Raw genomic sequence first — 17,553 nt, 5'->3', positions numbered from 1 at the left:
CTTTGCCTGACTACTTTGTCCCCTGTCACATCAGTAGCGGTGCTTGGTTTGACCAAGTAAATTATATTTGCACACTGAGTGGCCTGATTTCTAATGATGCACTTTGAAGTTAAGAAGCGTTGGGACCACAAGCAAGAAGAGGTGCTTTTTGTACCCATGTATGTGTGTATGTGTGTGTAAAAGAGAGAGAGCGATGTCATCTTACTTTTTTATACTTGGACTCTTTATTTAATTATTTAACTCATAACATTTTTCCCAGTTAATATGTATCAACATTTATGCCCAAAAATATAATAATAATAATAATAATAATAATAATAATAATATTTGATTTTACTTGAGTGACTACAATATGTTGTTTAAACTGGCAGTCAGAGTCCGTGTCATCATGACAAAAACATTTTATGTCCTTCATTTTACGGCAACGGGTATCAGCCCTTTTTGTCCCGTTAGGTTACCGTAGTTCAAGCCCGGTGTGAGGTTGCTTGGTAACGCTCCCTAACTACAAACACGGATGGTGGACGTTAAGGTCTAGTATTTCTGTCGACATACGTTAGGTTTTTCATTAAAGACACTAATATGCGGCATATTTACATTAACACCAAATTTAACGTATTCCCATATAGTTTCTCTAGTTGTTCGACAATTTAGCATTTTTGACTTGTCAGTAACACACACTTGTACAGTTTTAATGGGGTACCGCGAACATTAGCGTTAAAACCCGCTGTTGGCTTATCGGTTTTACGTGTGGTAAAGCTAGCTGACATACACAAATAGGCTAATTAAAAATATAATATTAGACAGTTAACTTTTGACAGATATGGACCTGGACATTCGTCAGTATCTAACTAAGGCAAAGGAGCAACAAGGTTTGTTGTGTAATAATTCAAGAATGATTACAGCTGTAAAGAGTTGTGAGTGTAAACTATGATCACCGTGGATTTAATTTAGACTCTGGAGCTCTGCAGTCGGCCTACCATTTAATCAAGGACATGACAGCAGCTGGAAGCAGCACACGAACTCCACGCATTGCCCCAGAGTTATACGTCGTTTGTGCGGAAGTCGCTCTACAGGTATGACCATTAGGCAGAGATGGCTCAGTGTAAGGGTCTTCTGAACGTTGACTTAGTCAACATACTGTCAGCAGGGCCCTACACAGTATTGTAAAGTATAAAAACTCTGAATTAGAGGAGTCAAGTGTATGGCTAAGGATATGGGGATGGGGGGGGGCACACTGTATTTTATGCGACAGTGGTTTTCTAGTGATTCAGAAATACTACTTATCTTATAGTGTCCCTGTATTAGGATAACTGTTAATATTCTAGCAACAGCACAATGTGTCCTACTGTAGAGAGGAGCTATTTGTCTTGTTTGCTAGGAAAAATGAGAAACTAACAGGCCTAATGCTAGGTGCTAATTATTATTCCAAATTGCACATGCTACATGAAGTTTAAGCTCTAACTTTAAATGCCGAGTTTGCTTATGTCATTGCCAATGCCAAGTTTAATTTTAAACTCTAAACTGCATCTTAGGTTGCTAAAATCACCAAAATCCCAAGAACATAAGATGTGATCTTTATGTCCTCAATGGTAAACTCAGTTTTTGCTGTCACTAATAGCTTACTTAAAGCAAATATTAGCCATAGTCGCTTGAATACCTGTACTGTATGAAGATCAGAATTTTCTTAATTATGTTAAATTCTACTGACTACAATAACAATTTAAAGTAATTATATTACTAAAAATCCCCAAGGTCCAATTGACATGAGCTTACCATGTGAAGACTTAAAATGAGGAGCTAAAGTATGTTTTCACATTGACCTACACTCAGCATTAGACTGATGCTGAAATTCTCTGTATTAGAGATTAATATGCGAAAGCACATGCTATGAATGTGCCTTCAACCTTTCCCTTGAAGTGCTGTGAAGAGTGTTTTTACATTATGAGGAGTTCATAACTACCGAGATGTCACAGAAGAAATGAGGCTTCAAACAGCCTCCAAGAAAGAAAGATTTACATCTGACTGAAAAATGTAGAGGTCGTTAATTTTAGTAAATACCTACTACTGTGATGATACGTTGGTATCTTATTCTGTGGAGGATCCTGAATTATTAGTTACATGACTGGGATGTAGAGAGGATTTATTGGGACTAAATAAAACAGGATCTGAATAATTTTGGAGCTGGTGGTTGATTAACCCTAATGCTTTGTTGATACAGGTACTGATGTAGAAAATCATGGATACAACAACCTCTGCAGAACTCCTCAAGAAGAGTCTTATCATAGATGTCATTACGTCACTGTTTTCGTATAGTAGCTTTAGTTTGCTAAATCTAATGATTCTCCCATTAGGGAATAGTAATGAATATTTGCTATTGTAGGCTGGACTGTCCTGGGGCAAGGGAAACATATTTGAATAATGAAACACAGATGTTCCATAATGTGATTTGTTCTCTCCTTATATCATACAGCAAGTGTGCCTTGAAGTCTCAGGCTTAAGTGAATACTGAATTAGTCCTCATCCTCATCAGAACTACATCACATTAAGAGTCATGAATATTCCTGTTACATAAAGACATTTTCTAACACACTGGTCCAAAGTTCATTACTGTTATGTTCCACGTTTATGATTTAATGGCCTAAAAAAAATAATCATAACCCAATTAAAATCTCACATTGTTCTGTCAAAATACCTGTTACAAGATTATCTCCTCTGACAGTGCTACAGTTCCTTTAATGAAAACTACCCTGTGTGAATTCATTTACTATCTATTTAGCATGAGACAGTATATAACACAGCACTGACATTCTCAGGGACAATAGCCTGCAACTGAAACAGTTGCAGGCTATTGTCCCTGGTAAACAGGCATCTCACATACTGTACATTAAGCTATTTCTGAATAGTTTTAATAATGCATCAAACGTAGAGAAATGCTGGTGACACAATATAATGGTGGATAAGTTTGAAATATTTATTTTGTTTGGCCTTTGTGTATCTCTTTCTCTGTGTTTTCAGCTGGGTTGTTCGGAGATAAGCACAGCGTGTCTAAAGATGTACTTTGAAGGGAATCCACCGGCTAATCAATTTTTGTGTCGAGCCTACCTCTGCCAGGGGCAGCTGAAGTCTCCACTGGCCACTGGGAGTGTGGTGAGGACAGTAAATTGGTAACATTTCCTCAAGGGGATGTGTGTGTTTGTGTGTCTCTGCCAATGAGGTATATACACATACTCAATTATTGTATGTTCTACTCTGCAAAATGGAGCAAATATTCTTGGGTCATAAACAGGCATATTATAGGCATATTGCCCCTGTCTTTTCACAGTTTGTGTCATTCAATGTTTTTCTTTACACTGTGGTCCCCCCCTGAATAACCTATTTGTTTGATCTTTGTGTGTCTGTCTGTTGTGACACTTCTCACTTCTCCCTTTGCATTATTTTTTATTGTAGGAAGACTTTGAAGAGGCTGTGATGTATTTTCTTAAAGCGATTGAAATTTCAAAGCATGAGCCAAGGTATGCAACCTCTCAGATTTGTGCTTGGCTTATCAAGAAAGTTGACCAATGTATGTCATGTACAGTTGATCATCTCTGATATTTACATGATATTTGCATATAAAAATACTCTAGGACATGAAGGTTTGAAATTTATTAAATATGTTTCTTCATGCTTCACTCTGACCTTGTATTCACATGTGTATGATATTCAGCACATACTCCTCTAAATTTTAACAGCTGCTTTAGAGTATATGTGAGCATTGTCAAAGGGGTGATAAATATAGATTTAATAGTATAAATTATGAAAGACAAGTTTCCTTGTCCCTTGCACAGAAATATGTCTTTGGAGATTCTGGCTTAGCCTTTGCAAGCAAACAGCACTAAATCTCTTTGCTGATGAACTCATAACCTGTCAATAAAAGAGCTGAATGAGCAATCCCAATTAACACCAAAGAGAATACATATCAAATGCATCCAGCCCAGACTAATGTACAACACATTCTCTGGTGAATAAATTAGCAGCACTCAAACAGTCTGTTCACACAATTTTCTCTTAAACAGTGCCTTGAATTCATAAATTTCTCTTATTTCGCCTAGAAAGGCTTATACAGGGTGCTCTCCTGTGGCTCATTGGACCATGGTTAATCAACACACATTTGCAATTCACAAGAGTACTCTATACACAGTTGACACTTGGTATGAATTGAGTTTTATTAAGAGATGAAATGGCTTGCATGTGCATCATATAATTAATTCGGGGTTCTGTGCTTACTTCTTCTGCATGTGTTTTGTGCCTTACAGATACCACTTCATGGTGTTCAATGCCTCAGTGCTATATTTCCAGACAGTGCGTCCCCTCATGCGGCCAAGGCAGTGCCTCCACCTGGTTCCCTCCTTCAGGCAGGTGGTCCAAAGTCTGGAGGAGGTGGCAGACCAAGACCACAGCTGGAGGGCTGAACTCATGATGCAAGTGACCCACAATGCTCTCTTACTTCCCTTTCATGAATAAGTCCAGTCCTGACTCTCTCCAGTCTCATGAAGCACAGAGTTAATTAACCAGCAGTTCATCTATGACCACAGCTTCCTGGCTTCCTAGTTAATTGGCTGCTTTTTTCTCATTTATAGTGGATGTTCTGTTCCATGTAAGCTGTTTTATCATGTTCTGCCATAACACCTCTGGCTCAAACCTTAGTTTTGTTTGTTCAGAGGATATAATGTACCATTCATGTACAGTGATACAGCGAGTCTGCATGTCTGACTGAAATTAATTGCTGTGTACCATACAATAAGACGGGGTCCACCATATATGACTCCCTTTGAAAACCCACCGTGCCACAAAAATACAATGCAAGGACTTTGTAATACTTTGTCCACACTTAAACCAACACAGTATTGGATTGTGTTGGTTAGTTAGGTGTATAGTCTTGTAGAGCCTACCCACATCATGTCACAGTTTCCATACTTGGTGGAGATAGCCAAGTAAACCTTGAAGTTTGTAAGATACAGTTCTGAGTCTTTTTTGCTTTGCCTCTATTCAGGAACCTGATCAAATGTCTTGTTGACTCGGGGAAAATGGAGGATGCTGCAAGTTTTGCCAAAGTTACACAAGAACTGATCAAGTCACATACCCCACATCTTTATCCAAGACTCTTTACACTACTGGTAAACAGCATTTCTTAATCACTCACTAAAATTATAAGATTTAAGAATAAAACATTTAAGCATTTTGGGAGTTTACATATCCAGTGAAAACATTTTTAACACAGTTCATGAGTTTTTAGGGTGTTTCAATGCATCCAAATCACCAAATATGGAAATACATCTATTACATCTATTATTTGCAATTATCTTCAACCCTGACCCTATACCAGTTTAGAAAGAGGCTATCTAATCTAATACAGAAGACCTATTAGTGACACATCTTCTCTTACTCCTCTGTTCTTAGGTACAACACAACCTGACAGAGGGTGATGTCCTCGTTGAAATGAGCCGGCAGTGTGCTGCCTTAGCAGTCATTCACAAAATACAGGAATTTAAAAAGTAAGCTTCTCCGTTATATTTAAGTAAAGGTTTAATTTTTTTGCTCTGACTTTGCTGCAGCATTGTTTTGCAGAAAACATTGTTTTCATGCTGTCACGATGAAAGCCAATTCTGTCTACCTGCAGCTAAGATAAACAAGTTGTGCTGTAAATGCTCAAGAAAAGAAGCCCTTGATCTGTTGAAATAATGTTTGCTTTTTACAATGTTGGATGCAAGACTGTGTTTGAAAGCACATGTTTTATTGATTGATTGCATGTTTACTTTTTTAGAATGCTTCCAGCTAATAATAGAGATAAATTGACTCATAACCGTTGTCATTTATGACTGTATTAATGATCAAATGAAGTACATGTTTTTTGAAGTCTACTATTCTGTATTTGTAACCTGCAAAGTGTATTTTTTATATATGCTATCTTTTCTTAAGCTGTAGGATTTGCAGAGTGATAGTAATAAGTGATAGTAGTAAAGTGATCCTAAAGCTTTAATGCCTTCAGCTAACGTGGAAGCTCTGCAAACATTAAACTTGGGTCAATAGTCCTGTGATCCACCGACTGTCAGCTTAGTCTGTGGCATCCCGTAGTGGACAGGTTTTTCTATCTGCCTGTGTAGATTAATAGTGTAGCACCATGGCTCCTGGTGTGGCAAACTATAGTACAAACCGAGCCCCCATCCCTTTTCTGCAGGCGTGTACTCAACATGTCAGAGCTCCTTATGGCTTTTCAGCTCAGCTATAAACGTTGACAGTATGACTCAGCCTGACCCAGCCTTCGTCAGCATCATATAGGTTATTTTGCCTAAGCTTTATGCACAGTTTGGTCTGAGTATATTAGAAGGCAAATGAAAATACACTTGCATGCATTCTCTTGGATGCATAAGTGCATAAATGCATGTTAATGGACACACACACATGATTTCCTGTTGTTTCTACCAGGTTGGAAGAAATAAATAAGGATGAGCTGACAAAAGAGGATTCTACCAAGCTTGAGGAGATTTTCCATTTATTGGTGGATTGTACAGAAACATCCACTACACCCATGAACTATAGCCCTCTCCAGAGTCCAACTCCCATCCAACCAGCTGACAGGTCTGTGACCCAAAGTGTCCCGATCAAATCACCTGCCCAGCAAGCTTACCTATGCTGCTCCCTGCCCTCTTCCTAAACCTTCCAACACCATAAACCTACATATGGATATCCCAAGGGCAGTTCATGACTCAGATTACTGTACTGCAGTGTTGTGAATTGTATAAATTATGTTTTATCTGGGATTTGCAGAGTTGCCTTCCTCCTGGAGTTGGCTCTGCTGGCCTTGCAAGTGAAGCATCAGAAAGTAGCTGCCAACTGTTTGAAAGAGCTAAAGTCTGCAAGAGAGGCTGTGAGTGTCCGATATTCTTTTAAAACCTCAGGCAGTAGCATGGCTCCATGCTGTAACTGTACATACTATGAAAACATGCAAATTTGTGCATGGAATTTGACATCCCCTCTTAAGTAGGCTTCTGACAATAGATTGGATTAATTAGCTGAGCTCATGCCCAAGAGGGTGCTGCATTTTTTGATTTCTGTCAGCAATGTAGAATTTATTTCACAGAAAGGTGTGTAGGTTTTACATAAATTTGCAACTTTTGCTTTTTGGTGAATTAGATGAAATGATAATATAGTTTGCAAAACTGCATGTGCAAGATGATTTGGTATAAAATATGACTTAATAGTTTGTGTTGTCATTCTCTTTTCCATGCATTGCTGAACGCAGACTTCTTAAATCACATATCTTTGTCTTTTTTAGAGTGTTGGCCAAAGCATAATAATGGAATGTGTCAACTGTGAAATCAACCTGCTGAAGACAGAGACGAAGATGAATGTCTATTCCAAAGCCAGTGTGGAGGTGCTCGATCATACACGTATTATCAGCGTGTAAAGAGGTTTAATAGAGAGACACTGTTCAATAATATTTCTGTAATCTCATTCTTTGTTTAAAGGCTGTAAATTCAGAAATCCCCTTCCCTTGAATAGGTGATTTAAGGAACTGCTGACCTATCAAGAAGTGCTTCATTAATTAGAGTTTCAGTGGATAATTTTAATTATCATGTAATCACCCTAATAAATTTACAGGAGTTTTTCCTCTCTGAAAAGACAGAAACTCTTGGGGGACGTAGGATCCTGTAATCTCATTTAATACCATATAGTATTTTGGTGTAAAAAATTCACATTTAAGAATTGGCACCACATATTCAACCCAATTCAACCCAAGTACACTTGCCAAGTACATGGAAGTGCAGTGCTGTCATTGCTATAGGAGATATTCTCAATCTGTAGTTTTTATCCTACAGGCCCGGCTGAAGGAGATAGGCAAGCTGGATCAGTGGCTGCAGACTGCAGTGAGAGAGGGGGGACCTCAGGCTGTACAGGCAGTGTGTGCTACCCAGTGGAAAGTTTGCCTGCCCCTTTTGCAGCACAACCTTAGGAAACGTATCAAGACACCTCTGCTCAGAGTGGTGCAAGCGCTGGAAGACATGCAGAGGTTCCCACCTTCTTCCAATTCATTCATATCATAGGAATTTTAATTTTGTTTTTTTGTTGTGTTTGCACTTCTCTGTTAATTATCTTTAAAAAGGATCATCATTTAGGTATTTTCAAGATGACATAAGTAGATATCATTATTATCTCCCAACTTTCTACTTTCATAACAGTTTATGCTTGAAGCGTTTGTGTGTTATTTTCACAGTATGTTGCTGGAGATGCGCTGTCAAGTGCACTCAGAGCTGGCAGTGATTGAAGACGAGGAGGGGCGCCTGGAGGCTTCTATGACCCACCTTCAGAAAGCCATGCTGCTGGATAACGGGACACAACGAGAACGCCTGTCGTCAGCTTTGCACCTCCTGCAGCTTAGAGGGACCCTCTATCAAATACCCTCCCGGACCGTGGACAAAGCTGCTATGCTTATGCAGCAGGTTTTCATTCCCTCTGCATCAAACGGTCTGGACTGTAAGTTAACTGCCTGGCAAGTTAACTCTGACATACAATCCTTTTCTCTCTTCTGCAGGCCAGAGACATTGCACCCAAAGATAAGACAGACACTCGTCCCATCCTGGTTGCTGTTGGTCTCCTTTTGGGCCCTGATGATTTCCAGATGGTGTTGGATGGAGACAACACCTCCACAAGTAAAGATTTCTTGTCTTTGCTTTCAGTTTTCACTCAGACACAGTGACATTCTCTTAAGGCATTTCTGATTTGAAAGATCTTTTCTTGTAGGGACAGAATAAGCACATATTTATATTTACTGAGCCCTTTGCCTCTTTTATCTGTGCCAGGAATCAAACATTTCATTAAACTAATGGACAGTTTACTAGCCTGGAAGAATATAACCCACATATGTCTTATCTGAGGTATAATCTGCCTGCAGTAAAGTACACTTTTCTCTTTTATGCATAAACATTTAAGGGAGGAATGAGAAAATGTAAAAAAGTATCTGACTATTTCAGGAAACAAAAACTGGTGATTTTGTCTTCATTGTAATTCCTCATTACATTCGGTCAACTGTAAAGTGACTTTAAGTTGGAAATTTCATTCTTATGATGAGACATTTACAGTGCACATTCCCTCCATCCTGCACCTGCTTGGTTCCAAGCCTCTCTCTCTGTCTCTCTTAGCTTTCTCCCCACATTGTAGTGTGTGTTGTTTTTAATTTTCTTTGAAAATTATTTCTTTAGCCCTGTTGCATTAATAATATAAATAGGCCTACAAATCAAGACATATAAAAAATTGAATGATCAAACTTTTCTCTTAGGTGTTAAGTGACTGAGCTCTCCCTTGGAAGGCAGTCCTCTGCACTGATTGTGTAATGAGCTGCTGTCTCAATAAAGCAGCCACTGATTACCACAGATTGTGAGTGAAAATTGAATGAATGACACAGAGGAAAATTAGTGAACACTGTCTTGTATGAACATTTGTTCCTTGGTCTGGACAGAGTCTCTCAGTGGCAGCATTTAACTTTGTTGCATGGTTGTGTGCGATTTCTCAGAGAATCATTGTGTGTTCAAGTGAAGCTCACAGTAAAGCAGTGTCCACTGTGTGCAGTGGATCATGGAGCAGAAGGGCGTGAGCCCATAGAGAGCCTTTGATCTCAGACTCATTCCAGGCTCCATGGTCTACAGCAACAAATGAACACATAGCAGTCCTAATGGCCAAGGCAACAACTGGCTTCTGCAGCTCGTCTATGGGTTTCTACTGCAGGCATGGGTAAAAGCTTTGGTCCCTAGAGGCACCTCTTGTTGTCTTATATAAACCTTAAGCATCCACTAGATGATGACACTTAATCGTTGTGTTCTTATCTTCAAAGCCAGCACACTAAGTCACCCTTGAGACCAGAAGAATTAATTAATTGCAGCATATGATGCTGCCACACTTTTGTATTGTTACTCAGACATTCATCAATGAGAGTTGTGTGCATGAGAGTGTGTGTATTTTTGAACTCTCAAGGGTGAGCACTCAGGCACTGGAGCCTTTTGCTTGTTTAAAACACTTAAGTTAAAGTCACAGACCTGTAGTTACAATTCAGTCCCTAAAACAAATGCTTGAATAGCCCTGTTGCTGTAGATGGGTCTGAATAAAAATCTGGAATATGTTTCCTTGTTTTTTTGTTGAATTCTACATGTCTAATCTGATTACACTACAATACAAACATCCCTGTTTGAAAGAGTTGGCAGTGTTGGAACAGGGCCATATGCTCTTGTATCCCCTTAGTTATATTTCCTTTTGCTTACATGGAAATGGCATAATAAGGATAATTATGTAACTTCCTCAAAAGGTATCATTCTCACTGTGCATATGAGTGCACATTTATTCCATGTTCTATAAATTATCATTTAAGTCTAAGTTGAGGAACAGACTGACTAGACCTTTTGTTATGCACAATAGCAAGAAACTTTTATTGATTCATTCTTTAGAGAAAATGAAGAAGTTTCCCAACAGTATTAATAACGTCTGACTTATGCAAACAGTGCTTCAACAACTGTCTAGTTCCCGTAGGCAGTGTTGGATCTGGACCAGTGGCACAGCTCGCTGCGAAGGCTCAGCATCACTCCACATCTTTACAGAGACTGGATGGACACCTGGCCAGACAAGGCAGTGACACTGAAAATGAAGAGAGGTGCGTGTGTATTTAAATGTATTAATTTAAATGTGTGTGTATGCAAGTACAAGTAGAAGCCTTTTTTCTGTCCTCTTGCCAATGTAAAGTTTTCTCAGTAATTACTTTTAGCTGTCAGGCTTCCCAGAAACCCAGTTGGAAAATTGTCTGTATAATCAGCCTTTTTATGCCTTGTTGAATTTATTACTCCTTGCTTTTACTGAGCATTAGATACTAATGAATGTTTGATCTATTGCTCCTCTCTGCAGTTAAAGTTGTTGTGTGAATAGAAAAGTCTGCAACGTTCTATTACATCTCCTTATTTAGAGCGCATAGTTGAGTACCCCCTGTCTGCCCCTATCATTACACTTAAAAAGTGTGCACATCAGAAATGCCAGGCTTAATGGTCAGAGGAGAGGTTCCCCAAAGGAAAAGTTTATTGCTCATGGCCCTGCAAAGAAGCAACCTTAGATGATATGCAGCGTACGACTGTGCCCTTGCCCTGACCTCCACATTTTAGAGGAAGAATCATCTCTAAGCTTTCTTTATTTCTTGGCTGTTCAAGGATGAAGTTGTGGGCAACACTGGTGAAGACAGCCAGGAAACAGGAAGTTTGGGACGTGTGCCGAGCTGCTTGTCGATTCTGTTTGCTTTACGATGATGGGAGATGGAAGATTTCCAAGGCTAACAGTAAGATAATGAATGATCTATCTATCTATCTATCCATCTGAATGATTCAAAGAAAAACCATAAATGTAGACAAACAATTGCTGTATATATTAAATCCATAATAGTATAAGGGATCTGGTATACATGAGGTATGATTTGGTATTGCTAGAGACAGATGGACAGGAAGTAGTAGTAGTAGTAGTAGCAGTGGTTGTAAGAAATGTGATAAATTCAGGAAGGAGAGGATTGGTGTCACTGAGAGAATTCTCAACACAGATTTTGTCAATTCTCTGCAGAATGTACATGCTCGGAGGAGGAGAGCTGTGCAGAATGTCTTCACAGTTGCAATGAGAGCCAAAACTGTGTGAGGGACTTCCTGCGCCTTTTAGCTGAAATCCATTTCATCAGTGCTGAGGTGTGTGCTCCTACCTCCTAATACACTCAGTAGCAATTTAGCAATTCATTCTACAGATCCTACAGACACAAAAACTTTCATAGTGACCCTTTTCAATTAATATCCTACATTATGTTAATGCACATTCACATGTCTTATTTAGGTGGAGATGTTTTTTCAGCTTGAGCTGAAAGACTGCTTGCAATAGTAGACAAGCATTATAAGGATTTTTAACAAGCCCATGAGGTAGATGTTGATTGTTGAGTCAGAAATTGTTGTGTTTGTCTAATGAGCTTGTCTTATTATGTAATCACACTTCCCATCAAGCCTGCAGCTCCAAGTCTTTATTAAGTCCATAGAGATGCTAACTTGACAGCACTTTGAAGGAAATGAAGACTATCCACAACTATCCTCCAACTATCCACAGGAACTACATGACCTTGCCAAAACTGACTCACACTGTAGCCTCTCTGTGTGCTCCTCTCATGTATCTCTCTTTTTGTTCTATGACACATGGGTATGATTTTTTTAGGAGTAGGATTTTAATTCATTACATTTAAAGATACATACCTCTCACTCTGATGATGAAGACAGGTTCCTCTTGTCTTACCTGAGTTGTTCGCCACTGGAGTGAAATGGTCACCACTAGTTTCTTTTTTCTTTGATCTGCCATAGCTGAGCTTTAACGGCTCTAGAGAAGCTGTCATTCCTATAGTGGGAGGTCTTCTCTTCCCCTTTATTATGAAGTTGTCAAAACAGGAAGTCACCTTTAATATTATCTTTTGAGGTAGAGAAATTAATGTACTCTGTCTTGCTCAGGCCACTGTGCAAAAGCTGCTAACGGAGGGGGTGCAGCTTAACAGCCCTGCTGTCCCCCCGCAGGAGACTGAAGAGGACCCACAGTGGGTTATTTACAGGTGAAAACACAATATGCACACACATCTTGACATCATAAAGTAGAATATTTTGTCTGTTTTCTGCATATTGTTTCTCAGTGTTCTGTATGTTTCTGCTCTATTATTTGAACATCACAGATTTAAACACATTCTATTCATTTTAGATCAAAAATCTAAATCTACAGCAAAAGAAGAAACAGAAGTTTGATAGGACACGAGTCATTATTAACAAAATTTCATTTGTTCTGTTACCTCATGTTATTATTAGAAAACAAAGAGTTTTGACACAATTGTGATTTCACATTGATTAAAAATGTTTTCATTGGGTCCAAAAAGTTTTTTAATTATTAACTAATGCCTCTATGTATAATTATTATTAATATTATTACGTGGGTGTTCTGTTAGTGTGGTTATAAGCGTACAGTATATACAGATGGGTGACAAAATAAAGGAAAAACCAACAGAAGGTGTCATAGTAAGGTGTTGGGCCACCACGTTCCACCAGAACAGCTTAAATGTTCCTTATCATTGATTCTACAAGTCTCTGGATTTCTACTGGAGGGACAAGCATCATTCTTCCAAAATATATTCTCTTTTTTGGTGTTTCTATGATAGTGGTATAGAGCACTGTCTACTACATCCATTCAAAATCTCCCGTAGGTGTGTGTATAAAGGGGCATTATTTTGTGCTTCAATGGCAGTGTTTCTTTTAACATCACAGTGAATAGTCTTTTAAAGTGAGTACATTTTTCATAACTGCTCAGAAATGATCATAGGCAGTATTGGAAATGACACGATCTCTTGAACTTTGTTATTTATCTCATAAACCGAAACTGCAAACCAGATCTGAAAACATTCACAGCTCAAGCTCAGCACAGATCATGGTAGTGTGGGGCGGCCCGGTAGTCGAGTGGTTAGGGCGCATACCATGTTGAGCGCAAGACACTCTTAGCAGGCAGTCACCAGTTCGACTACCACCCGGTCCGACTCTTTCCTGCATGTCATTCCCCTCTCTCTACCCCCTTTCCTGTCAGTCTTCACTAACCTATAATAAAGGCATAAAGGCATAAAAAAGCCCCAAAAAATAAGTATTAAAAAAAAAAAAAGATCATGGTTGTGTGAAAAAAACATCATCGATGATGTGATTATCTTGAAAAGATAAAGACCAAGATGTTGTAGATGTATGCTACAAAGCTCAAGGATCAGACACTACCTGTATCATGCTGTTTCTCTCCCCCATCTCATGCCTTTTAGGATCAGAGTCATGATGGCCAGGGTGGTTATCTTGCTAATTAATCATGAGATTTAGAAATGGACATTGCACCAAGAAAGGATCTGCACCAGAACTCAAATTTATGTTTTTTAAAGAGTGCTTTATATGTGCAACTTTTCTCCCTGAATCACTGTATTATGCAAAGGAGGAATCTTAACAGCCTATTTTCTTTAACACATTCAGCAGTGGAACTACTGCACCTCTCAGTTTTGGTTGAAATTTTGCCTGAAAAGTACATTACATTATGGGGGCTGAGAGCTATCACTGTGCTCAAACAAATTGCTGTTGCATGCCTTATTAGGTATAACCTATCTGACACTGTCAAGGAGGGGTTCCACTCTTCCCTTTGCATAATGCGGAAAAACCAGTCAGCAAAGTGCCACTTTTATTCAGCAAATGGAGCTATTCATGTACAAATCTTATGCATTACAGATTTACACAAATATTCTTTTTTTGTAATGTAATTTAAGTAACTTTTTAACTTTTGGTTCACTAGTGAAAACACCATGTGGCCACTTTACTGCTGTATCTTTCTCTCTCACAAACAAACACAACTTTCTCTCCCTCTCTCTCCCAATCTCTACCGTACTTCTCTACCCCTCTCACCCAGAGACTGGATCCAGGCTCTGTCTGCCTACGCCACCTCCAGCTTCTTGCGGGCAGCGGAGCTCGGATCAGAGATCAGAGAGCCGTGGGTGGTTGCAAATGCAGCCATTTACCTGTGGAACTACAGCAGCCACCTACTAGCAGCTGGGGAGTACCAGTGCCTGCTTCCCCCTTTCCAGAGACTGGTGGAGATGCTACAAAAGATAGAGTACACTGGGTAGGCTGTGTTTATAAATTAGTGTCATTCTGTTTTGGTGTTTGGCCTGTAGTTTTTGTAAATTTTATTTTCTTCCTCTCCTAAAAAGAGCTAAGCTGCTCCTCCAATGAATGAAGGATGATGTGAGCTTTGCTGTAAACAGGTCTGAACTGGAATGTCACATGCGTATAATAAAAACTCATTCACAACATGTCAGCATTCACAGAAACTTGAAACATAGCTGTTTTCAGAGTGATGACTGTACATATTTTAAATTACTCAGTGGGTTTTCAAAGAGTTTCATCAGCCCAGCAGTGATTTTCTCAACCCTCAGTGGACTACTGTGGATACAAAGTCACTGAGTTCAGGTGACACTTGAAAATTATTACTTTTTCAGCTAATAACAGCAGTATGTACACTTTCCTCAGAAAATCATTTTAGGCACGGTCAAAGTTGACTTCTGAAAAATGTTTGTAAGTGTATTCTCTACGGTACTGCAGTTAATTCACACAATAAGAGGCAGTTTGAGCGGTGCTCTTATTTCTGGCTATAAAAAGAAGTGAAAAGAAGTGAAAACAGACCAAACTGTCTCTGGGCATAACAATAATTATGTGAATTTTCAGTTCCAGTGATATTCTCATGTAACAGTGTGGCCAAGGAAACATACATTTTTCTGTCCAAATTTGTGGTAATTCTTTGTATTCAGGAAGAACTAAAAGATAAAAACAAATATGTTTGGACATCAAGCTCAACTTTCGGTCCTGGTTTTTCCAGATAATGTCAGTTTGGAGTGTTCTTTGCATTGTTTTTCTCAGGAATCGTGCCCTGGTTGTGCTGCTGTGTGATGCTGTTGCCCGAGGTTTGATCCAGCCTCTGTGTGGACCAGACATTGTCAAGGAAGCCCCAAGAGTAGACAAGGGCAAAAGCAGAGCTGAGAAAGGGACAGAGAAGGCTGCCACTGATCATGGGGTTTTCTTAGACCCTGCTGCGCTGCAGGACGTCCAGAAGGCACTGGAGGTATGTCATTGTGCGTATGTGGCAGCAGGATGGGCACCTGTGCATGACTGTTTTAATTAATATATTTAGTGCGTATCAACCCTAGAGAAGTATTTATTAACAGAAGTGACAGTGGCAGCAGGCTTTGTGGCAGTGGCAGGTGTGAACCACCACCTTCACCAGTTAATGTACAGCGACATGTGCAGAAAATGTCCCCAAATATTTATCCCCATATACTCTCTGACTCTATACATTTTATAAAATCATAACCAATACATTGATACCTACATGGGTACAAACTTGTTATGTCACAATAAATTTACAGCTGCACACATCACTGTAGATTTGCATATAATGTCTTTTTTGCCATATATTTATATTAAAAGTCCCTATATCTACAATAATTTGCATAACAATGTATTAAGTCCAAAGCCTCTAACCTGGGGACTACAGACTCAGACTGGACGAGCAGTTGCACTGATTTTGTCCATCACTTCTCAAGAAGATAAGTAATCAGTCATGAATGGGGTGGAGAGAAAAAGTTAAAGTACTTTTCCCAGGGTTTAGAAACTTCAAATCATGCAACATGAAATCATGACAACTCAGTAACTAGTTTTTGTGGGACCTACTTGTACAATAATCAAAACATGCTAAGTTGAATATCTGTTGATTGGTTGTATTTTGTGGAAGCAAGCATGACTGACCCTCTGTCAACTCTCTCCCAGACTGATTGTGTTGTTTTGAGCTTCTTTTCTTTCACTATCTGCTCTGAAAACAATGACTGAAATCCTAGCATTCAAAGCTTAAGAACAGACTGGAATCTCTGAAAAGAGTTGAAAGGAGTGTGCTGAGGAGTGTGTGTATCTTCTTTGAATGGAGTTTGCTGAATCTTTGGCGAGATATGATGATCACAAACTTACATTATTTATATTACACTGCAAACATTTTTGTATTAAACAGTTAATACAGTCTTTGAAAGTTTCAACTTTCCAGTCCCATTCTTTCACCTTTCAATGCACAGTTTAAACCATCAAATGTTGCTTTTAACCTTCTAAATGTTCTCTCAATTTTATGAATTATGACACAGGTCAGTATCATACAGCTACTATACTGTTAGCTGTTAGTTAAAGTATTATTTTGTCAAAAAGGTAATGGGGAGATCACATCATACAAGAATTCAAAGAAAGACTACATTTACTTTGTATGTGTTGTGATGTAGCACTCAAAGCAAAACACAGATATTGTTCAGGTTTCATTCCTTATGTTTTTGCATCTGTATCTAAGAAATATGAGGCCTTTCAGGAAGCATTAATTCCTCCTTAATATGATATCATGACATTAAAAGACATTAAAAGACATCTCATGACATTGACGTTAAAGCATCAGAGGTGAAAAGTTGAAGAGCCTCTGGGTGTCTTTTGTTACCTCATTCATCCACATTACTCACCTGAGCATGGAAGCAAACACATGCATTCACACTCACATGTAGCTTTCATGACTGGGTTTCTTTGTGCCAGTGGAGTCTGATATCTCCGCTCTCTTTGCTGCATTTGCCAATTAAACCCTGTTTCCTTTCTCCTTTTCTATTCAAGGATTCACCATGAATATCAGCTCTAACACCAGATGAAAGTCACTTTATCAGTGAATTATTAACTAAATTTCATCGTATCTGTTTCCTTTTTGAAGGGAAGATTAAAAAAAATTAGCCTTTCCAATACATTTTTCATAAGTAGTCCACATCGGGGTCAGATACAGTGTCTGAGCTGAACAAAGTCTTATAGAATGTGAGTGTTTTGTGTACGTGTTTCTGATTACAGCTGAAACACGGTCTGGGGCTAGGAAAAGTTCAGGGTGTGCTGTCAGTCT

At 38.9% G+C, this 17,553-nt stretch overlaps 1 protein-coding gene across 4 annotated transcripts in view; it reads left to right on the top strand.

The window, feature by feature from the left end:
- Nucleotides 1-439: 439 nt before the first annotated feature.
- LOC139623230 (cilia- and flagella-associated protein 46) overlaps nt 440-17,553 on the top strand; it is a 50,161-nt gene continuing 33,047 nt past the window's right edge. For 2 of the 4 annotated variants that reach the window (XM_071481284.1, XM_071481283.1), the window contains exons 1-19: nt 472-869; nt 952-1,073; nt 3,016-3,147; nt 3,448-3,512; nt 4,296-4,460; nt 5,033-5,156; nt 5,440-5,534; nt 6,466-6,618; nt 6,808-6,907; nt 7,316-7,414; nt 7,860-8,050; nt 8,255-8,480; nt 8,573-8,690; nt 10,549-10,678; nt 11,223-11,347; nt 11,623-11,741; nt 12,540-12,637; nt 14,500-14,712; nt 15,507-15,708. In XM_071481284.1, the coding sequence (XP_071337385.1) occupies nt 821-869; nt 952-1,073; nt 3,016-3,147; nt 3,448-3,512; nt 4,296-4,460; nt 5,033-5,156; nt 5,440-5,534; nt 6,466-6,618; nt 6,808-6,907; nt 7,316-7,414; nt 7,860-8,050; nt 8,255-8,480; nt 8,573-8,690; nt 10,549-10,678; nt 11,223-11,347; nt 11,623-11,741; nt 12,540-12,637; nt 14,500-14,712; nt 15,507-15,708 (2,526 nt within the window). In that variant the 5' untranslated portion in view covers nt 472-820. Of the gene's footprint in view, nt 870-951; nt 1,074-3,015; nt 3,148-3,447; nt 3,513-4,295; nt 4,461-5,032; nt 5,157-5,439; nt 5,535-6,465; nt 6,619-6,807; nt 6,908-7,315; nt 7,415-7,859; nt 8,051-8,254; nt 8,481-8,572; nt 8,691-10,548; nt 10,679-11,222; nt 11,348-11,622; nt 11,742-12,539; nt 12,638-14,499; nt 14,713-15,506; nt 15,709-17,553 lie in introns of all 4 variants that reach the window. The other 2 variants (XM_071481282.1, XM_071481285.1) reach the window with 2 other exon arrangements.

Source organism: Trachinotus anak, unplaced genomic scaffold, assembly GCF_046630095.1.
Source record: "Trachinotus anak isolate AG129_WGS33_773 ecotype Australia unplaced genomic scaffold, CSIRO_AGI_Tana_v1 ptg000007l, whole genome shotgun sequence".
Classification (NCBI taxonomy): Eukaryota; Metazoa; Chordata; class Actinopteri; order Carangiformes; family Carangidae; genus Trachinotus; species Trachinotus anak.
This window is presented reverse-complemented; position numbering and strand designations above follow the sequence as displayed.